The sequence below is a fragment of the Nilaparvata lugens genome, chromosome 3, assembly GCF_014356525.2.
Source record: "Nilaparvata lugens isolate BPH chromosome 3, ASM1435652v1, whole genome shotgun sequence".
Lineage (NCBI taxonomy): Eukaryota > Metazoa > Arthropoda > Insecta > Hemiptera > Delphacidae > Nilaparvata > Nilaparvata lugens.
Window position 1 is genome coordinate 1,306,926 of NC_052506.1, and position 20,394 is coordinate 1,327,319.

General features: G+C 36.4%; 1 protein-coding gene across 2 annotated transcripts in view; it reads left to right on the forward strand.

The window, feature by feature from the left end:
• Positions 1-2,943: 2,943 nt before the first annotated feature.
• The window catches only part of LOC111061479 (tudor domain-containing protein 3), a 59,992-nt gene continuing 42,541 nt past the window's right edge, over positions 2,944-20,394 (forward strand). For both annotated transcript variants that reach the window (XM_039422587.1, XM_039422588.1), the window contains exons 1-5: positions 2,944-3,095; positions 7,272-7,356; positions 9,422-9,487; positions 10,775-10,935; positions 16,471-16,615. In XM_039422587.1, coding sequence (XP_039278521.1) covers positions 3,061-3,095; positions 7,272-7,356; positions 9,422-9,487; positions 10,775-10,935; positions 16,471-16,615 — 492 coding nt within the window. In that variant the 5' untranslated portion in view covers positions 2,944-3,060. The remainder of the gene's footprint in view (positions 3,096-7,271; positions 7,357-9,421; positions 9,488-10,774; positions 10,936-16,470; positions 16,616-20,394) is intronic.

Genomic DNA, 20,394 nt, shown 5'->3' on the forward strand with positions numbered 1-20,394 from the left:
AAAAACTTTGCTCGTAAAACGCGGCCGCCCGTACCCCCCAACCCGCCCATGAAGCTCCATCCAAATACAAGTCCCATCTAAGTTGAAATATACATATAAATAACCCGGGCAAACAAAAAAAATTATAAATAAATACACTTTCCGTGAAGCTGCCACAGGAACTACCTAGAGCCCCTCCCTAGACCCACTCTCGCATTGATAGAAAATAAAGAAATAACACAGAAAACGACCGAGATAAATAGATGTTTACAAAATGATGAAAGTTCAATGGTGGGTGATAGTGACAGACTAAGAGCACCGAGTAGAAGACTCAGTTATTGCAGTTATCAATTTAACTTGTTATCTACACATTAATCCGATAAGTCGCAGCAGATCAGATGGGAACAGCCTGACTCCGATAGTACGAATGTAACAATGAGTACGACAGCTTAAAACGACCTTGTAGAGGAATAAGATATGATAAATTATATTCCTACTGTACTCATAGTGATTATGCTTATTATTATATGTTTAAAAACAATTTTTTAGTATTATGAGACACATTATAATAAAAATGACAGGACAAAACAACAGGATCCACTCTCCCCATCTGGTCGCTTACGTCACAGGACAAACAATATAGTTACATTTTACAGATATCATGAAGAGCAATCCAAACGGAATAGATATCAGAATATACAGTAGACTAAAGATATACATTTTTAAATCACATCATAATTGTTAATGACATATCAGATTGACTTCGAGAACTTGATTCATACATCATTTTAACTCCAAATTTCAATGATATGGAAAAATATCATTTTAGAATACACATTCATTTCTGCCAGACAAATTGAGTGTTCATGTCGGTAAATCTCTTGACTGAAAACATAAGTTGATATAATAAGGAAACTAGAATCAACTACTGAAATTTATAAAAAAGAGAACATGATTTTAAGATATAAATTAATATAGAGCAGCTTAGTATCCCATATTATATCATGAGCCTATTAAATTTATGGTATTAAAAAATGCTTCACAATCTGTTTCACTATAGGTCTATAAAAAAAATACATTTCGGTTCCAATAATATTAATAATACTACTGTGAATGATAATGTTAATAATACTCTGTGGATGGTCCATTGAACTAAATAAGAACATAATAAAACAAACGAAGAGAGAAAAAAAAATATATTTTTACACCTTTGATTTGGAAATAAGTTTGCTCAAAAAAAAAAAAACTTCAACACCTTATGGCTTGAATTAAAGAGAACAAGTAAATAATTAGTTCATAATACTTCCTCTGTGAGTGGTCCATTGAACTATATTAGAACATAATTAATAAAACGAATAAAAAAGCCGTAATAAAAATATCCCTTATTAATTTCACAATCCTTCATAAAATTTTATAATTTTTATAAGTTATTTGGAAATAAGTTTGCTCAAAACAACAACAAAATACCTTCTGGCTTGAATTTAAGAGAATGAATAAATAATCAAATTTTCTTATTTTCCTACATGTTTGAGCGAAAGTTGAACCAAAAATCTAATTTCGTATGTATAGGGAGTGACAAAGTAGTTATATTAGCCACTTCTCTTTTGATTCGATTCCACTATTTCTAGAAGATGATTTTCATTCTGCACACGTATCTTTCTGTCTCCCTCCTTCACTTTTATTTGTATGCTGGTTCCTGAGAGCCAGGCTGCTGCAATCTCGCCTTTTTTCACAGCCGCCTTAGCATGGTAGAGCGTGGATTTATTTTCTGGTGTTAAATGAGAGTTTATAAATACCTGGAGGTCCCTAGGAAATGTCTGATGGATATCCGATGCGTTCAACTTGGCCGCCTTACCTGCGGCTATCCACAATTCTCTTTTTCGTCTTGAGATGAATTTGACCACAATTGAAGAGAGACCAGTCCTCCTAGATTTTGGAAGTCTGTGAGCGATTGAAATATCGTCTTTGTTGTACTCGACCCGAAGACACCTCGCCAGTACGGAAAGCAACTCGTAGACGTCCTCGCCCTTCGTTCAGGAATTCCCACTATTTCAACGTTACTTTTTCGGCTATATTGTTGCAGGTCACTCACTTGCAGTTCTAGTTTCTTCACGGCACATTTCAAGTTTTCGTTTTCACTTTTGAGATTCACACATTCCGCTTTTAGTTCGTCATAGCCCCGCGACGCCTCCTCAAACGACTTTGAAAGAGTATCGAATTTGAGACCAAGATCTGAAGCAACTGTAGCTATGTCCTTTTTCAATTCCGATCTTAGTTCACGAATTGCTATCAGTATCGTGGAGTCGCTATTTAGGGTTACATTATCGGGATCTGGCGAACCGACGATTTTGTTTTTATTTTGAACACAGGCATCGCATTTCCAGGAGTTTTTGTTAGCAGCACTCATTTTCTTAAACTTATCTGGATCACCTATTCGCGTACAGATTGCATGAAAATTATTCGCGCAAGCAGAACATTGTATCATGTCTTTTACATCTGGGTTAGAACACGCTTTACACTTTGGCATAGTGGAATAGAATAAATCAAAGTCACCACAGAAAACAGCCTATCGAAAATTAATATAAATCACTTTACGATCCTCGTATACTATTAACTAATAACTCGTTGCAGTTTCGGAACTGTACTGAACAAGCATGAGCCGGCCGGCTGGGACGAGCGAACCGATATCTATTAGATAACCGCTAACTCGGTTTTCATCCTACCTCGACCGTGGCTGGCCGTAGTCATCCTGGTTATAAATGGTCTCTCCTTCAATCTTCAAGTTTAGGTAAAGTCATGAGCTGATTGCAATCTGACTGTCCTTATACAGTGAACTCTATACTCTGTTAGTATACAGTTCAGTGTCCTTACAACGTCATAAGGACGGTCAACTTGTAGGGCGGTCAGCTTGCAGGACGGTCAATATGTAGGACGGTCAAATTCTATACAGCCTGAACAACTGATGAACTGAACATCTTGCAAAATCTTGCTTGATAGCTTGATCCTTGATAGCATCTACTCAGCTAGCCTGTATCGGCTACATATTTTGCAAATCTTACTTGAATTATTAATTTTTATAAAATGGATTTGCTTCAATCATTAAAGGAAAAGGGCTGGTAAGTCTTTGAAACGTACTATCAAAATAGTGAGCACAGAATGCGCATTTTAGTGAAAATAAACGGATTATTCAGTTCAATATAACCAAACTTTCTGCATTGATCTAGCTTGTAACAACGTATGTTTATAATGTATAATATAATTTCAAACTATAAAATAATTTTAAAACGGCAATCTTTCGTCTCATAGTATTATAGCTGTGCTTTCAGTGAATTAGTTTATTTCTGGTTCAAAACTTTTTTTAATAACTCAATATTTTCAAGATCTGATAGTTTATTGAATGTAATTATTCTATTATATTCGGTTTTTAATCAAATCAAATTTAAAATTCCCAGTTTATTTATTCCTGGACTGAAAAGTGTGAACTCAAATCAATTCAAGTGGTTAGCATAACCTATAATTTTTATTCATTCATAACTCTACCCTCATTGTATTATCATTCATCCCATCATCATCATCACCTAGTCTTAAAATACAAGTCGCCTTTGTAAAATAATAAATATTAGTCTTAATCAATTCAGTGTATTATCGTTCTTACATCTTCAATATTTATTAGGGGCTCTTGGAAATCTTGAGGCCACATTCAAACACAAATAGCCTAGGTATAATTTGTTTCAAGACTCAGAATTTCCATTTGATAATTGCTCATTCCTTTTTCATCCTCCTTTCAACTTCTTCATAAAAACAGTCATAAATTGCCGTACTCCTGTTCTCTCTTAGATGTATAACAACGTTTATCCATAATTATGACTTTTTAATCATCATACTGTCAAGTTATCAAGTTTTATTTTTTATGACGCAATCTATCCAGCAAGTGCTGGTCATGGATGGAGACTACTGAATTACTGCTGAAGCTTATATTTATTTATTGACTGATGTTTGCTATAAATAAGGTATATATATAGGCATTTATTTGTGTAGTAAGCTAAGATATAAGGTAGGTATAGTTAAACTTTACACTTATTATTTTGTTCGTAAAGCTCATAGCACACGGAAACACCTTGACAGTCGAAGACGCAGATTTTGCTCATCGCACACAAGGAGCGCGCCGCGCCGTCGCGTACCGGACATGACTCCGCGTACCACCCGACCACCTCCACCAATCTGTATTGTGACACCGGTCTGAGCAGTTGGTTATTCTGTGTCGTTAGTTATAACCTAGTTGTGTCGTAAAGTTCCAAAGATGATGATTTGTTTTTATTTTGCCTAATGTAAGAGGAGGGGAACAAGGATATACAGCTGTGGGTTCATCCAATAAACGAAAAGAGAGACATTTTCGGGGAGTTCCATCATAGAGAAACAATAGCGTAAGTAGATATCCCATGGTATAGGGAATTTATGTCGCAACTTTTACTGTCATCTCAAGCCGATTACTGTCGATTATTGTCAATTTTCACTGTTTTGTTGGAGTGAACATCTTCAGTTCCTCCTTGTCTAGGTGGCTGATTGAAGAGCTTAAATAATATAATAATAATATTTTTTTTATGATGTACTTTTAGTATGAATTAATAAAGAATTAAAAATAGTGATAGTGTATGAACGGCACAATTTGATAGACTACCAGCGTCACACAGTTGCATAGGAAAGAAGTATGTGAACTATCGGCTTGGGATAACAGTAAAAGTTGCGACATAAACGCCCTATACCATGGGATATCTACTTATGCTATCGTTTCTCTATGGTTCCATCATCTTTTTCCTGATTTATTTAAGGGCAATAGAAATTTTTTACAATATTTTAGGATGTCTCCAGAAAAGTTTTATAAATTTCTGAATGTGTTGAGACCAATATCCAATATCTCGATCAAAGACCAGGCCATTCCTGGATAGATCGCGTCAGTCAGTGTATTTCAACAAGAGAAAAAAACACTGTTCAAACAGACCACACTTTACTTGACAATGATGGCAGTGTTAAGGTGCGTACAGATATACGCCATTCTTGGATAGATCGCGTCAGTCAGTGTATTTCAACAAGAGAAAAAAACACTGTTCAAACAGACCACACTTTACTTGACAATTAAGGCAGTGTTAAGGTGCGTACAGATATACGCGCCTCCAACACGCTCCGCACTCGCTCCGATCATGAACCGTACGGGAGATGTTAGCTCTTCTTGCGTTCCACTCTTGCTCCCCGGTCGATTATCAATCGATCTGCTCGAGTGACGTTCGATTGCGGAGCAGAGCAAAATTCTGTAAGAATAAGAATATTTATTTGCCATTAAATACAACACTGTACAATAGGCATCGTCATTTTGTTTGGAAAAGAACAAAATACAATATATACACATATAATCTATGATGTCATTGAGTGTCACTAGGCATGTCAGTGTAGTTCATATATTCATTTAAATCATAAAATGCTTTTTCTTTCAGCCACTTGCAAATAACTGCCTTATATCTTGGTTCCGGTAGTTGTCTAATTCTCTGGGGCATCTTATTGAAGATTCGGAACTGCTGGAACTTGTGACTCATGAAGGTCTTGCTGAGACGGATATGAGGTGTTGTCAGGAACGAACGCTGTCTTGTTGCGTAGCTGTGAATCTCCTCTTGTCGTATGAAGTTGGTTTCATTTTTTCTCATGTGCATCAGATTACAAAATATGTACATGCATGGCAGTGTCATTATCTGAAGTTCTGGGAAGGCTTGTCTGCATGATTCATCATTCCTCAGACCAACGATGCATCTGGTTGCCTTTTTCTGCCATACAAAAACCCTCTTCATACCACTGCAGTTCCCCCATAGGCGAAGTCCATAGCTCAAGTGAGAATGAAATAAACCGTAATAGGCTGATATCAGCACTTCTTTACTGACACAAAGCCTCAGTCTCTTCAGAGCGTATAAGCTGAGGGATAGTTTTCTGCAAAGGAAATCAATTTGATTGGTCCAGCACAGCTTACTGTCAACATGACTCCTAACAATTTCACAGGGTTCATATAATTCTCATACCGTTCACTTGATGTATTTCTCAATGAGAATATTATATTTTCACATTTTCTCTCATTCAATGCCAAGTGATTGGCTGTGTACCATCGCTTTGTACGCACCTTTACAGATCACAAGTATCCTCATTAAAAAATTCACTGATATTATTTAAGCTCTTCAATCAGCCACCTAGACAAGGAGGAACTGAAGATGTTCACCGGAGCCCTCACCGGCTCAGGCAGGTGGTGAAACATCCTGATCGCCAGCACGGGGAATCAGTCCTTCACCTTCGACAAACGACAGTGCGGCACAACCAAATTTGTCCATCTCCGAGTGCTGTAGGAGTGCTTTTGCTTACTCCGATGTAGCATTGTGATGTTGCTCCTCACATATAGCAGTGAAGCCAAGATGTTGAGACCACAGACTGTGTGGATACCCAATCTGCGGAAGATTGGCTTGCAATGTGCACCATACTTGTTATATGTGTTGATTCGGAGAGCTCTCTTTTGGAGCAGTAGAATGTCTCTGGCATGTGGCGAATGTCACATACAATATGCGGCTACCAAAAACTGTATGGTACAACATCAGCAATCGCTTGACTCTCAGCAGGGAGAAAAAGCCAACTGGTGACTGGAAACCAACTTACTCAACTCTATGCTACTTAGCATTGTAGGATATTATTATATTTCATAAACTATCTTTGCTTTAAAATATTTTACGATATAATTTATAATTTTAATAAACGAAGAAGTAATATGACTCACTCGTTCTCCAATGTCAATTCAATATAATATTAATGGCCTACTTTGAATGTTTGTCCTCTGTGGTAAAGGACTTCCTGGGAAGTTAACCTAATGTCCTATGACCTAAAAGCTTCCGAGGGTAGCGAAGAGGCACTCGAAAGGTGGCGGCGCTCAGAGGAACGTTTCACACCGTGAGCGCGCCGCGCCGCCACATACGAAAAATTCCACTTCGTTTTCTCCCGAGGAATAATTCCACGGCTGCGCGGCGCGGCGCGCTCACGGTGTGCGTATTCTAACTTACTCTGATGCTAAGTATTCAACCGCGGCGCGGCGCGCTTCTGGTGTGCGTATTCTAACTTACTCAGATGCTAAGTATTCAACCGCGGCGCGGCGCGTCTCCTGTGTGCTTTGAGCTTTAGGTTTCAATTGTGTGTAGGGAAACAAGCGTTTATCCATCTATCGACGCTCTGTTCCAGACCGAAGTTTCAAGTTTTGTTTTTCTTTTTTGTAGGTACCTATTGAATGATGCCGTTCAACAAATCAGCGAGAATAATAGCATTACCAATATCAAAACACTTCAACAGAGAGCTCTTGATGTAAGTATAACTTGAAGTAACACTTGACGCTATCTGAAAATCAGTATTTAATAGAGAGGTTAACATGAGATGTAGCTGGGCAAATGTATGGCTTTATACTGTTGTCATGATATATCGTAGTAATTATAGGGATTCCACCTACTTTCGCTGTTACAGTATCCTCAAATAGTCTGTGATAAGAGTGATATTGCATTTTTTATTGAGCAGTCCATCTGAAAAACAATATATTATTACTTTATGGAGGGGTTCACCATGAAAGTAGCTAAAATATGTCTAATTTTATACTAAAGGGCCTCGGCATAAAAACCTGACGATTTTTGAGGGATAGTAACTAAAGTGTCTTTCGTACAATTGAATCATATAGTATATCGAATTAAAGATCAAATTTTGCAATTTATAGTGAATTACATAGATTACTCACAAAGTTTTCTATTTGTAGATTATGTCATGCAAACGATTTCCGTTACTTTTCACACACATACTTAATCTAATTCTAAAATTTGCCATTGCTCGCTCAATCATCACTTGTGGAATTGCTTCAATTTCACGTTCAATGACTTCCTTTAGCTCTGTGGATTTTTGGCTGCTCAATAACGGTAATTTTGTTCATTCAAAAATCCCGAAAAATGAAAATGTTCCTCGTCACTTGAAAGAATAATGGCATCCTGGTGGAAATTTTCGAGAATGATCTCGCAAGCGGCTTTGCAATGTAACCCAATAATTTGCATTAAGTTTTTACACTAACATTATCTTATACAGATGGAATTTTAGGTCGGAATGAAAAATTCGTCGTACACTTCGATCAGAAATGGCTAGCGCAACAGCATGTTTCGCTGCTGAACGTCGTGGAGACCGTGTAACAGCTACTCAGGCGTTTTTGAGGCGTTCTCACGGTTCGTTTTCGTCCTGTTGGTTTTGTTTTTAAAGCGGACAACGTGTTCCTGGAATTCTTTACCCACAATAAGATCGTATTCCTACTAGGAACAGGCGCGTTTCGATTTAAATTATTGAAATGTCTGCGACATAAACGCTGTGTTAAAATAACTGAGTCATTATTTTTAAAATAAGCTTCAATCACAGTCGCTTGATGTTCACTTGACCACGACATACTGGCTACTGAAATGGCAAGAATAGACCTTTCGATGTACAACATTCCTGCCTTTTCAATGACAGTAGTTCAAACATAACAATAACTACAAAATCGTCGGATAAATAATTATGCCGGTCTCTGTATTTTCATGATATTTGGCAGTAGTTAAAGAGACTCCTATTTTCACTGTTACAGTGTCCTTAAATAGTATTGATGAGAGATATTGTATTACTTTTTGGAGTAGTTTGTCAGAAAAGTAGCTAAAAGATGTATGATTCTACACACTTGTCATAATATTTGGTAGTAGTTAAAGGGAGTTACATTGTTAAATAGTTTTGAATGTTCTAAAATAAATTCCAGAGCTCATGCTTGGTATCTTAATAAATAAAAAAAATCTAGGGGAATTGGCTTAGTTATCTTTAATCCCTTGATGCACACAACTTTTAATACAGAAAATGTTATTAATTATCAGTAATTGCATTACTTAAAGTGCGAGATAAATTACTTTTAACATGAAGAGTAGAAACCCCTTTCTCCCTCCACAGTTTGTAGCGTTGACACAGACGGACATCCTGCGCTCAATTGGATGCGCCGTGTCATTTTGCTTCATGTTCTTGTGATGAACACATCTCCGTAACATACACAAACCAATATACCTGCTGACCAGTTCACTTCTTGGAACATTGCCAGCAATAGATGGAGGGGAGTGTTTCCGCGTCGCGTTACAAAGCTCTCTCACTCAGACAAAAAAGGAGAATGCTGCTAGGTAGTGGGAGTGATTAGTGGAGGATAGAGCATCGGAACTCTCCGTCTTCGAGAAAGAGCCGTGTTAAAAGTAATTTATCTCGCACTTTAGTATCCCAATTATTTGTATGCCGCTTTAATAGTATTTGATTTCTTCTTTTTCAATCTTGTGTAGGCTACCACTTTGAAAATTCTATTCGCTTTCCTCAATTGTTTATCGTTTCGTTTCAGTTGGATTTGCGGGAAATTGGTGCCCCTGCTTTTCCTGAGGATATCCTGAAAGGAAAACTCGAGTCGGTAAGGTTTACTCTAAACTAGAAAATTAATTTGGTTTATTAGTCTTGATATTTATTTATTTATTTTATTCAATCATTTAGAATTACACAACTTACAGAAAAGTACCACAGGCTTATAAGCCAAAACGGTTCCAATTCTAATTTATACAACAGTCCAAAAATGTAGCTAGGTTATGTGTCACTTGACATTCATTAATTACACACTCAATTCACAATTCAAACCACACAAAAATCATTTTAAATTAAATTGAATCAATCACAATTCATTAGAAAATTCCAAACTTTGAAAAAACTATAAAATTTTGAGACCGAGAACACTAAGATACCATAATACACTAAGATATTATAGTGAGGTCTACGTTTTAATGGCAGTGGAAAAAGAAAGGAGAACAGCGTTGCCGAGTCTTTGTCTTGCCACTGCCTTCTATAGATATAGCTGATACCGGTATATCTGTTGTGATATTCACTGTTCATACATCCGTCGATTTGTATCCAGTGAAATAACTCGATTTGCCATGCGGCATGAGTCGAGACTCCATCATCATGTCACCCCTGAGGCGAGGCAACTAATATTACTACCGGCCAATCACAAACCAATTGGATATTGGATTGGTTTGTGATCCGCTGCTGAGTCTCCGGTACTGTGATACGGGTATCAGCTATATCTAAAGGTGCGTACAGATATTCGCGCCGCGAACATGAGCAATTCACTTTTAATCAGCTAATGCCAAGCTTTTTATATCTGTATCTTACATTTTCTGTAAAAATACAGATATAGTCAGCTGATTAAAAAGTGAATTGCTCATGTTCGCGGCGCTTATATCTGTACGCACCTTAAGGAATGACTCAGCCAAACCAAGTGAGAATATCCAAGGAACATTTTGGCTTCATTATTGAAATATTGGGATAGGCTACCGTGAAATCTGTGCATGATGGGTAACACGCCGTCCGACAGACGAGAATAAACAGCGTCGATTGGAATGCTGTGAACAATTTTTGAAGAACATGAACAAGATACTGGTATTGCAAAGTCATGTAATAAAAGCTGCTCTTGGCCGTCCCAGACGTTACCCAACACATCTTCTGTTTGTTGAGTTCCCCGTGCTAACAATAAAGCAGCTCTAAATAAAAATTTTAATACTTTATCTGAATAAATGTAAAAATATATTTAAACCATACATGATATCATACACTTCCGAGCGATGTTTGATGTTTTTGGGTTGACAGATAGACGGCAACATAGTTGTGCAGGTGCAGGCAATGATGTTTGATGTTTTTGGGTTGACAGATAGACGGCAACATAGTGGTGCAGGTGCAGAAGGTGCGTAATGTTGCTGCACCCAAGGCCAACGAGGAGTCGCAGGCCGCACCGCGCATGCTCAAGATAGCCGTCACCGACGGCCACACCACCTGTCAGGCCATCGAGATCCAGCACATCAATGCAATCAGGTCAATTGTATTCAAGTCAATCTTTAATACGAGTATATTATGTGCTTCATTGTGAAAAAAAATAATAAAGAATATAGGAAAGAATCGGCTTAAACATTTAGGGGATAGGAAATTCACCAATCAACCAATTCAATAATTTTATTCAATTCAACACAAAGTACATAAAATAAATCAAAATACAAAAAATCACAATCAAAAATAAGTTTTCAATAAAATACAGGGACCGGCATATTAATCTGACGATCTCTTTTCTGTATAGGGCTACTTGTAATATAAATATAAAAAATATTTAAATATTGTTGTGATAAAATATTTATTTCAAAAAGGGTACTGAGATTTTTATTTTTCTTTATATTCAATCTGACGATTTTGTAGTAATTGTTGTGTTGACACCACTGTCATTGAAAAGGCGGGAATGTTGTACATCGAAAGGTCTATTCTTGCCATTTCAGTAGCCAGTATGTCGTGGTCAAGTGAACATTAAGCGTTTGTGATTGAATCTTATTTTAAAAGAAGGTCAGCTATTTCAACATAGCGTTTATTTGTTTTTTCGGATTGGTTTCTACGGATTTGCAGATTTGACGCCTAGTGAGATCGGACTCCCCAGGATTTCGCAGACATTTCAATTTAAATCGACACGCGCCTGTTCCCAGTAGGAATAGGATCTTGTTGTGGGTAAAGTATTTTAGGAACACGTCGTCTGCTTTACAAAAAACCCAACAGGACGAAAACGGACTGTGAGAACGCCTGAAATCATTAAACCTTAACACGGTGAGGGTAGCTGTTACACGGTCTCCATGACGTTTATCAGCGAAACATCCTGTTGCGCTAGCAAAATTTGATCTTTAATTTGATATATTACATGTTTTAATTGTACGGAACATATTTTGATTATCATCCCTCAAAAATCGTCAGGTTTTTATGCCGGACCCGGTACAAAAACAGGCTTTATGATGAGGTGTGCTGAAAAGGAACAAAGAGGAAAAATACCTAGCCAACCTCACGAAGCGTATTATGTTCTGATTGTAGGTAGAATTATTGGCAATTGGTTTTCCATGAAATAGGCAGGTAGAGTGTATAAGAGTAAGGAATCATCAATCTATTTTTATTCCAATCAACACAATACAATGTACATAAAAAAATCACAATCAAAAATAAATTTCCAATGAAATACAAAAACATGCTTCATGGCGGGGTGTGCTGAAAAGAAAGAAAGGAGGAAAAGTACCTAGCCAACTATGGTTTCCCATGTAATAGGCAGGTAGAGGGTATAAAAGTAAGAAAAGAAGGGTGAAGAGGAGAAGAAAAGGGAAGTATTGGAGAAGAAAGTGGGAAAAAGAGAAAAAATGTGCAAAAATTGTAAGCGAGTCCACTTCCAACAAATGTATCTAAAAGAATTGGCCTTTCAAACAGTAGTTTGAGCAGAAATCTCGAGATTCGTACGTCGATATGAAAGAAAAAAATATTGTAGGTCCAGGTTTTTATTTCTAGTTTGGTTTTTCTACTAATCTTAGAGTCTATGAGGTAGTGGTCCGGAATAAGGTTTATTATTTTAGTGTTTAAAATAGATCAGTTTCCTTAAACATTCGATATTGGAGTGATATGTAACATATCTATTTGCAGTGGGTCTTGAATGATAATAATTGGCAATTGGATTTAAAGTGCGAGGAAAATGGGATTGATATTTTATCAAGTATTATTCTATTAGCCTACGGTTTTTATTTACAGGGTGTCCCAAAATTTAAGTGCCAAACTTCGGGAATAGGTTATATGGGACAAAAGAAAGAGAAACTGTAGAATAATTTCTATCCAAAAGCGCTTCGTTTACGAGATATTCGTCATATTGTATTTTTTACAAAATAATTTTCATCTTCAAAGTTTTCCAACCGATCGCTATAAAAATCGGTAATGAAAATAAGAGAAAATAGCTATAAAAATAAGAGAGATGAACTGTAGAAAAAATATTCAACTTTGGCCAATTCCAAAATGGCGGCCATTTTAAACTTTCAATCCAAAATTGCGGGAGAACGGTGATAGAGAAATTTACTAAGAACAAATTTTTTTAGGAAGTTTTATTTACAATCGATGAACACCAAAAAATGAGAATCGGCCAAAGCATAACAGAGATACAATGAAATGTGTGTTACGAGGCAGCTAAACATGAGTATATCACAGTAAGCTATTAGGTAAAAAATTATTAAAAACAAAATTGAATTCTAACACAAGACATCTTTTCGAAAGTTACAACAAATTTACAACAATTACAACAAATGTTCCACATGTCCTCCAACCATCCTCTTTCTTATCGACTGATGTTTGTCAAGTTTGTTTTTACTTTCCTTGCCCTATTACCATAGGTAAGGAAAGTATTGCTTTCCGAAAAAAATTAGGTACCCCAATTTCTAAATTTCTATACGTTTCAAGGTCCCCTGAGTCCAAAAAACTGGTTTTTGGGTATTGGTCTGTGTGTGTGTGTGTGGTGTGTGTGTGTGTGTGTGTGTGTGTGTGTGTGTGTATGTGCGTCTGTGTACACGATATCTCATCTCCCAATTAACGGAATGATTTGAAATTTGGAACTTAAGGTCCTTTCACTATAAGGATCCGACACGAACAGTTTCGATCAAATGCAATTCAAGATGGCGGCTAAAATGGCGAAAATGTTGTCAAAAACAGGGTTTTTCGTGATTTTCTCGGAAACGGAAACGGCTCCAACGATTTTGATTAAAGTTATACCTGAAATATTCATCGATAAGCTATATCAACTGCCGCAAGTCCCATATCTGTAAAAATTTCAGGAGCTCCGCCCCATCAATGCAGATAGATTCCCAAATATCAGGCTTCAGATACTATTGAAACAAAAAAAATCAAGTGGAGTAGATTGAGCATGAAAATCTCTACAATTAATGTTCAGTAACATTTTCACCTAAATTTTTTTTTAACATCTTTATTGCCCATAAAAACAAAATACAAAATAAAAAACAAAAGAAATATTCCAGATTATAATATTATGCTATTTTACAAATAAATTAAAATTACATGGCACCACCATTGAAAATAAAAATTGAAAATAAGCCTTAAATTCGAGAAAATGTGATCATTCAATTGCAAATTATTGTCGATTCTATTAAATCATTCACTATGAAGAGATAGCAGACCTCATGTGTGTCTCCAGCGTTATTGCCCTGTCACCAGCTGGCTCAAATCTTTGAATAGTAGACTTGAGAGGCGCGGGAACACTAGCGTCAGGTGATCAATTTTCATAACGGCAAGGAAAGTTGTGTGAGTGCACCACACCAGATTTTTTGGTTCTGCAAAATTATTTCTTTAATATGTGTATATTTCCTATTTCAGTGATAATAATGTGAAATATTTCTTCTATGTTTGGTTTTGAATCATCTAAATTTAAAAATTTACTTTGTAAAAATAATTGATGACTGAAAGTTTTGTTAAGTGTACAACTACAAGACTTAGGGCCGGTTTCCGAGCTCAGGATTCAGCTAAGTTCTAGATTTTAAACAGCTGGAGTCAGAACGTTGACTTTTAAAAACGGGGCGTAGTCGCAGTTTTTATGACAGCAGTCGCCGTTTTTATTTTCTCATTTCTATAACTGGAAACGTTTTTCCTTGACGAAATTAAGCATTCCTAAATAATTCAAAATAGCTGAAACTTTACACTCTTTATTTTATTTTGTGTTGAATTTTCAAGTTTTTCGAAATTTAATTCAAACGTGACTTTGACAATGACTACGACTACACCCAATACCTACTATTACTTCAGGCCCCACAACTAATTAATGACGTCATAACATGTAGATTGATTCTTCCTAGATCGTAGTAGTTTATACTAGCTTATCAATGTAACTTTTGTTACTGTATCAATTTTTTATTGGATGGAATACTATATAAATTTCAGATTGAAGACATTTTTATTTTATTAAATATAGATTTTATTGAAATGAAACACTTTATTCCACAAGTCCCATATCTGTAAAAATTTCAGGAGCTCCGCCCCATCAATGCAGATATAGATTCCCAATTACCAGGCTTCAGATACAATTGAAACAAAAAAAAATCAAGTGGAGTAGATTGAGCATGAAAATCTCTACAATTAATGTTCAGTAACATTTTCACCTAAAATTGAAAATAAGCTTTAAATTCGAGAAAATGTGATTATTCAATTGCAAATTATTGTCGATTCTATTAAATCATTCACTATGAAGAGATAGCAGACCTCATGTGTGTCTCCAGCGTTATTGCCCTGTCACCAGCTGGCTCAAATCTTTGAATAGTAGACTTGAGATGCGCGACAACACTAGCGTCAGGTGATCAATTTTCATAACGGCAATGAAAGTTGTGTGAGTGCACCATACCAGATTTTTGGTTCTGCAAAATTATTTCTTTAATATGTGTATATTTCCTATTTCAGTGATAATAATGTTGTGAAATATTTCTTCTATGTTTGGTTTTGAATCATCTAAATTTAAAAATCTACTTTGTGAAAATAATTGATGACTGAAAGTTTTGTTAAGTGTACAACTACAAGACTTAGGGACGGTTTCCGAGCTCAGGATTTAGCCAACTTATTGCAGTTTATTGGTGAAAAGAAATTATCATAGCATGATCATCATTTATTGAATTAAATTTTATTATGTTGGAATATTTAAAATCGTTGACCGCTTCAAACCTCCAATCATCCTTCAGGAATCTAGGGCCGGTTTCTGAGCTCGGGATTTAGCTAAGTTCTAGACTTTAAACAGAACGTTGACTTTTAAAAACGGGGCGTATTCGCAGTTTTTATGACAGCAGTCGCCGTTTTTATTTTCTCATTTCTATAACTGGAAACGTTTTTCCTTGACGAAATTAAGCATTCCTAAATAATTCAAAATAGCTGAAACTTTACACTCTTTATTTTATTTTGTGTTGAATTTTCTAGTTTTTCGAAATTTAATTCAAACGTGACTTTGACAATGACTACGACTACACCCCGTTTCCGAAAGTCAATTTTCTAACTCCAGCTGTTTAAAGTCTAGAACTTAGCTAAATCTTAGTTAAAATCAGGTGATAGTTGCAGTGATAGTAGTTTTAATTTTTCTGCTCAAAATTTTCAAGTTTATTTCAATATTATTGAAACTTTCGGATTGTTTAGTGTTATTTCCGGCTCTTATCACCTTCGAAATTCAAATTCATCAGTCATATCTCGAATACGTATTCTCTGAGTGTTAATCTTTGGTGAAAACAGACATTTTAAACTTAACCTCACTTTGGACTATTTATGTGCCAAAATCAAGGAATTGAAGAAGTTTTGGGCAATTGCTGTTTCTCTTTCAAATATCGTGTTTGTGACTGTTCTAATAAATAAATCTTGAGCTCGGAAACGGCCTTAACCTATTTCGGACTATGTGTAACCTTATCTAAATTTGGAAGAGGAATAGCACAAGGTTACCTTATTTTTTATCTCGCTATCATTTTGGTGATGTACTTATTGTATGAATGAATGAAGAATAATTTGATAAATATTGATTGTGATTGTTTGCAGCTTGAACACTCCGCCAGGCACGAAGCTGCGTCTGAGGAAGGAGACGGTGCCGATGTCGCATGGCATGCTGTTGCTCGAGCAGTCGGGGGTCGAAGTGCTGGGGGGTCGAGTCACGCATCTCGTCGAAAAGTGGGAGCTAAATAGAGTGAGCTGCAATATCTATTTCAAATTAATACATAAATTTATATTCATCAAATTCCAAGTATCCTTATCCCTGCAATGATCTTATAATCTTTTCCTCCACCTACTGTCTAAAGTACTTACTTTACTCCCTGAAACATAATACTAAAGTGTCACTTTTTCACTCTCTGTAGTAAAAAACAGAAAAACTCCCTAGGGAGTAAAAGTGACTCCATTTAAATAACATGGGGAGCATCTCTATTTTGAAACTTACATTGTAATAGGTTAGAAGGTCTAAGCTCAGATGAGAAAGCATAATAGAGGTGTCTGTCATTGAGTCAACTGAATTCAATACCACAACCAGAAATTTGATTAACTCATGAAATATATGTTTGTATGATAATTATTATATTCTTAATATTAGTAGACGATAAAAATTTATACAATTTTAAAAATATTTTACTCTATTCAAAATAACAGCCAACAAATATTTTTGATCTGCAATTCAAATCTGAACCGCGTGATCTGGAGTCAGCCATTTTTGGTAGCTGCTCAGCTGATATAATTGTTACAACTTTTGCCGATAGATAGCGCAATTGGCAGTGCCAATCAGACGACCGGTTTTTAGGTTTTCGATTTAGGTTATGTTGTTAGGAATCATTTTCACCAATACGTAAGTTATTAGAATGATTTTATTTGCAGTTTCTATAAAAAAATGTAGATGGAGGAAAAATGTTGTGTACATTACGAGTGAAAAATACTTTTTCTCCCTCAGGAAAATTGCTGCCCTCGGCTTTGCTTCGGGCTTCAAACTTTTTCCCACAGGGAGAAAAAGTAGTACTTTTCACTCTAGATATACAAATAACTAATTATATCACAAAGAAAATATAGCATGAGAAGATATCACATGGCACAGGTCGATTATGTTCCAAATTTCAAGCCGATGACTGTTGACTGCTGTTACTTTACTGTTTTGTTGGAGTAAAAGTGTAAAGCCGGGTCCAGACGCTCAAGCAAAAGACGGATCGTATGGTTCAAGCAGAAGATGGATGTAAAATTGCGTCCACACGCATCCGTCTTATGTAGTCCGTTTTCCTATATTTGTGCTCACAAGCTCAGTTCGTCATCAACTATGCAAGAGCTAGTACTCTTGGCCACTCTTGTTTTGTGTGTAAAAAAATAGGAAGAAAGGTAGAGTACCTATTTGTAAATACAAATTTGATACAACGTTCACGTTGGAGTAGGGACTGGTTGTTAAAAATACACAAATTTTCTCAAATTTTTAGATACAACTAAAATCATAATATCAACAACGAATTCTGAGAGTATAATGAGAATCAAGAAAGAAAAAAGCGTTATATACAATCGATAAAAAACGTGCTTATTTTCAAGTACTCGTGAGGCATTTTATTAATTTGAGGGCGCTGAATCCGAATCTGAAATCACAATTTCTCTATCTCAATTTTTACGTGATTTAGGTTTTGGTGGATAGGCAAAAGTCGGAAGGTTTGATGGAAAAAGATTGCCGGCCGATACATTTTAAGTTTGACGACTTAAGCTTGAAGACCGTCCGATCCGTTTTACCGTCCAGACGCAACGACTTACATGCTCCGACTTTTGCTTGAGCAAAAGACTGAAGCTAAACTTGAGCGTCTGGACCGGGCTTAAGAACGGCACAGTATAGAATAGAATGACTGCCTTGATTCTTGACCTAGTAGGGCGAAGTTAGGGCGCAGTCGGCCCTCTCTTACACTTAACCCTCCAATACAATACTAAATTATAATTTAACAAGCAATACCCAGTTTATTTATTTAGCGTATCGCAGTATACACAACACATTTATGATCACAAAATTCGAAAAAAAAGAAAACAATAGAAAATTGATATATAAAACGAATGAAAATATCTTAGTCACTTTTGACCTGGAAATTAGAGTCATGCTTCCAGGGTATTTAAGTAGGCTATTGATGCTGGTTTAGCCACCAGGAAATCTTCATGTGCACCCGTGTATGCTGATCTGGGGCACTCGGCACTCCTCCACTATGTGTCTCACAGTCTGGACTGCTCCACACTCACAGAAAGGGGAGTCAGCCTTCCCCCACTTATGCATCAGATAGGCACATCTACCATGATGAGTTCGTACCCTATTCAATGCCGACCATGTTTTACGAGGCAAATCGAAGCCTGGTGGCCTTTTGGCTACAAATGGGATGTCAATGTTCTGCTTTGCTGACCACGCTTGTTGCCAGGCCTCAGTTAAACTGAAACCTGAATCTAAGGCTGTAATTGTCGTCCTAACCGGTGGCTTACGAGATTGCAGGCGGCTCTGATTGGCATCTTGTATATCCTCATGTATTGGCAGGCTTCGATTTTCCTGTATCTTCTTGTACTCTCTAGTGAGGGCATTCATGCGTCGAAGATTTGGGGGTGGGATGTGACTCAACACCGGGAGCCATTCCACAGGGGTAGATTTCAGAACACCACCTATCATTCTCATTGAGTTATTTAGCTGAACATCAACCCTATGAACATGAGAGCTATTCATCCAGACTGGAGCACAGTATTCAGCAGCTGAAAAGACAAGGCTTAGGGCTGTAGAGCGTAATGTAGATGCTGAAGCTCCCCATGATGTTCCGCAAAGTTTTTGCATAATATTGTTTCGGGTTTTTAGTTTTTCTGCTGTCTTTGCTAGGTGCTCTTTGAATGAAAGTGTCCTATCAAGTATCACGCCCAAATATTTTGGAGCCTTATTGTGTTTAAGGCTTCTATTCTCGAATTGAATTCTTAGCTCTCTGTTAGCTTCTCTATTGTTCAGGTGGAAGCATGCAACTTCTGTTTTGCTGGCATTTGGTTGGAGACGCCATCTTCGAAAGTACCTAGCCATCTCTCTCAAGTCATCTGTAAGAATTTTCTCTGACTCTTCAAATGATTTACACTGTGTTGATAATACCCAGTCATCAGCATAGCCATGTTTTCTAGACAAGGTTTCTGGCATGTCAGCAATATACAGACTGAACAAGAGAGGGGCAAGAACTGAGCCCAGAGGCAGACCATTCTTAAGTTTTCTTTGTGAGCTTATATCAGATCCAATGATGACTTTGAAAGTTCTATCACTCAGCATATTATTACCCAGTAAAAGAATAGAATAGATGTTTATTTCATCAAGACAATAAAATAAAATAATTACACTTTTTACCACTCAAATGACAATAGAAAGTACAATACAATATTTCTGTTATGACAATACTATAATGGAGTCTCTATAAACAGTAAAACACAAATATTAGCTACTTCATAGCACATTTGCACGTTGACTATTCTACCATAATACAACAAAGCTTTCAATGACAAGTAAAATTCTAGCATTAAAATTAGAATTGATAAATAATAATTATCATTTAAAAATAAAAGAATCATTTCAATTTCAATACTATTAACATTATTAAAATAGAACAAAAACACAATTTTAAATGAAAAAAAAAACAGTATGAGAGACTACCAGCGTCACATAGCTTCAAAAAGAACTGCTAGGACTATCGGGGAGTTAACAGTGAAATTTGGAACATGAATGTACAATACCATGGAATCTCACTCATCAATTTCATGGAATCAATTCAACTTATGCCTATCTTTTTTCCAAGATTTTACGCAACTCAACTCTAAATCACTACTCTATAGTGAGGCCAAGTTATAATGGCAGTGTTTGATTAGCAATGATATTGCTATTCTTGTCTATCATTCAACAAAGCGGATAGCACTATCTCTTTCTCGCTTTGCTCTGTTGCTCTGTTTTAACAATGTAGA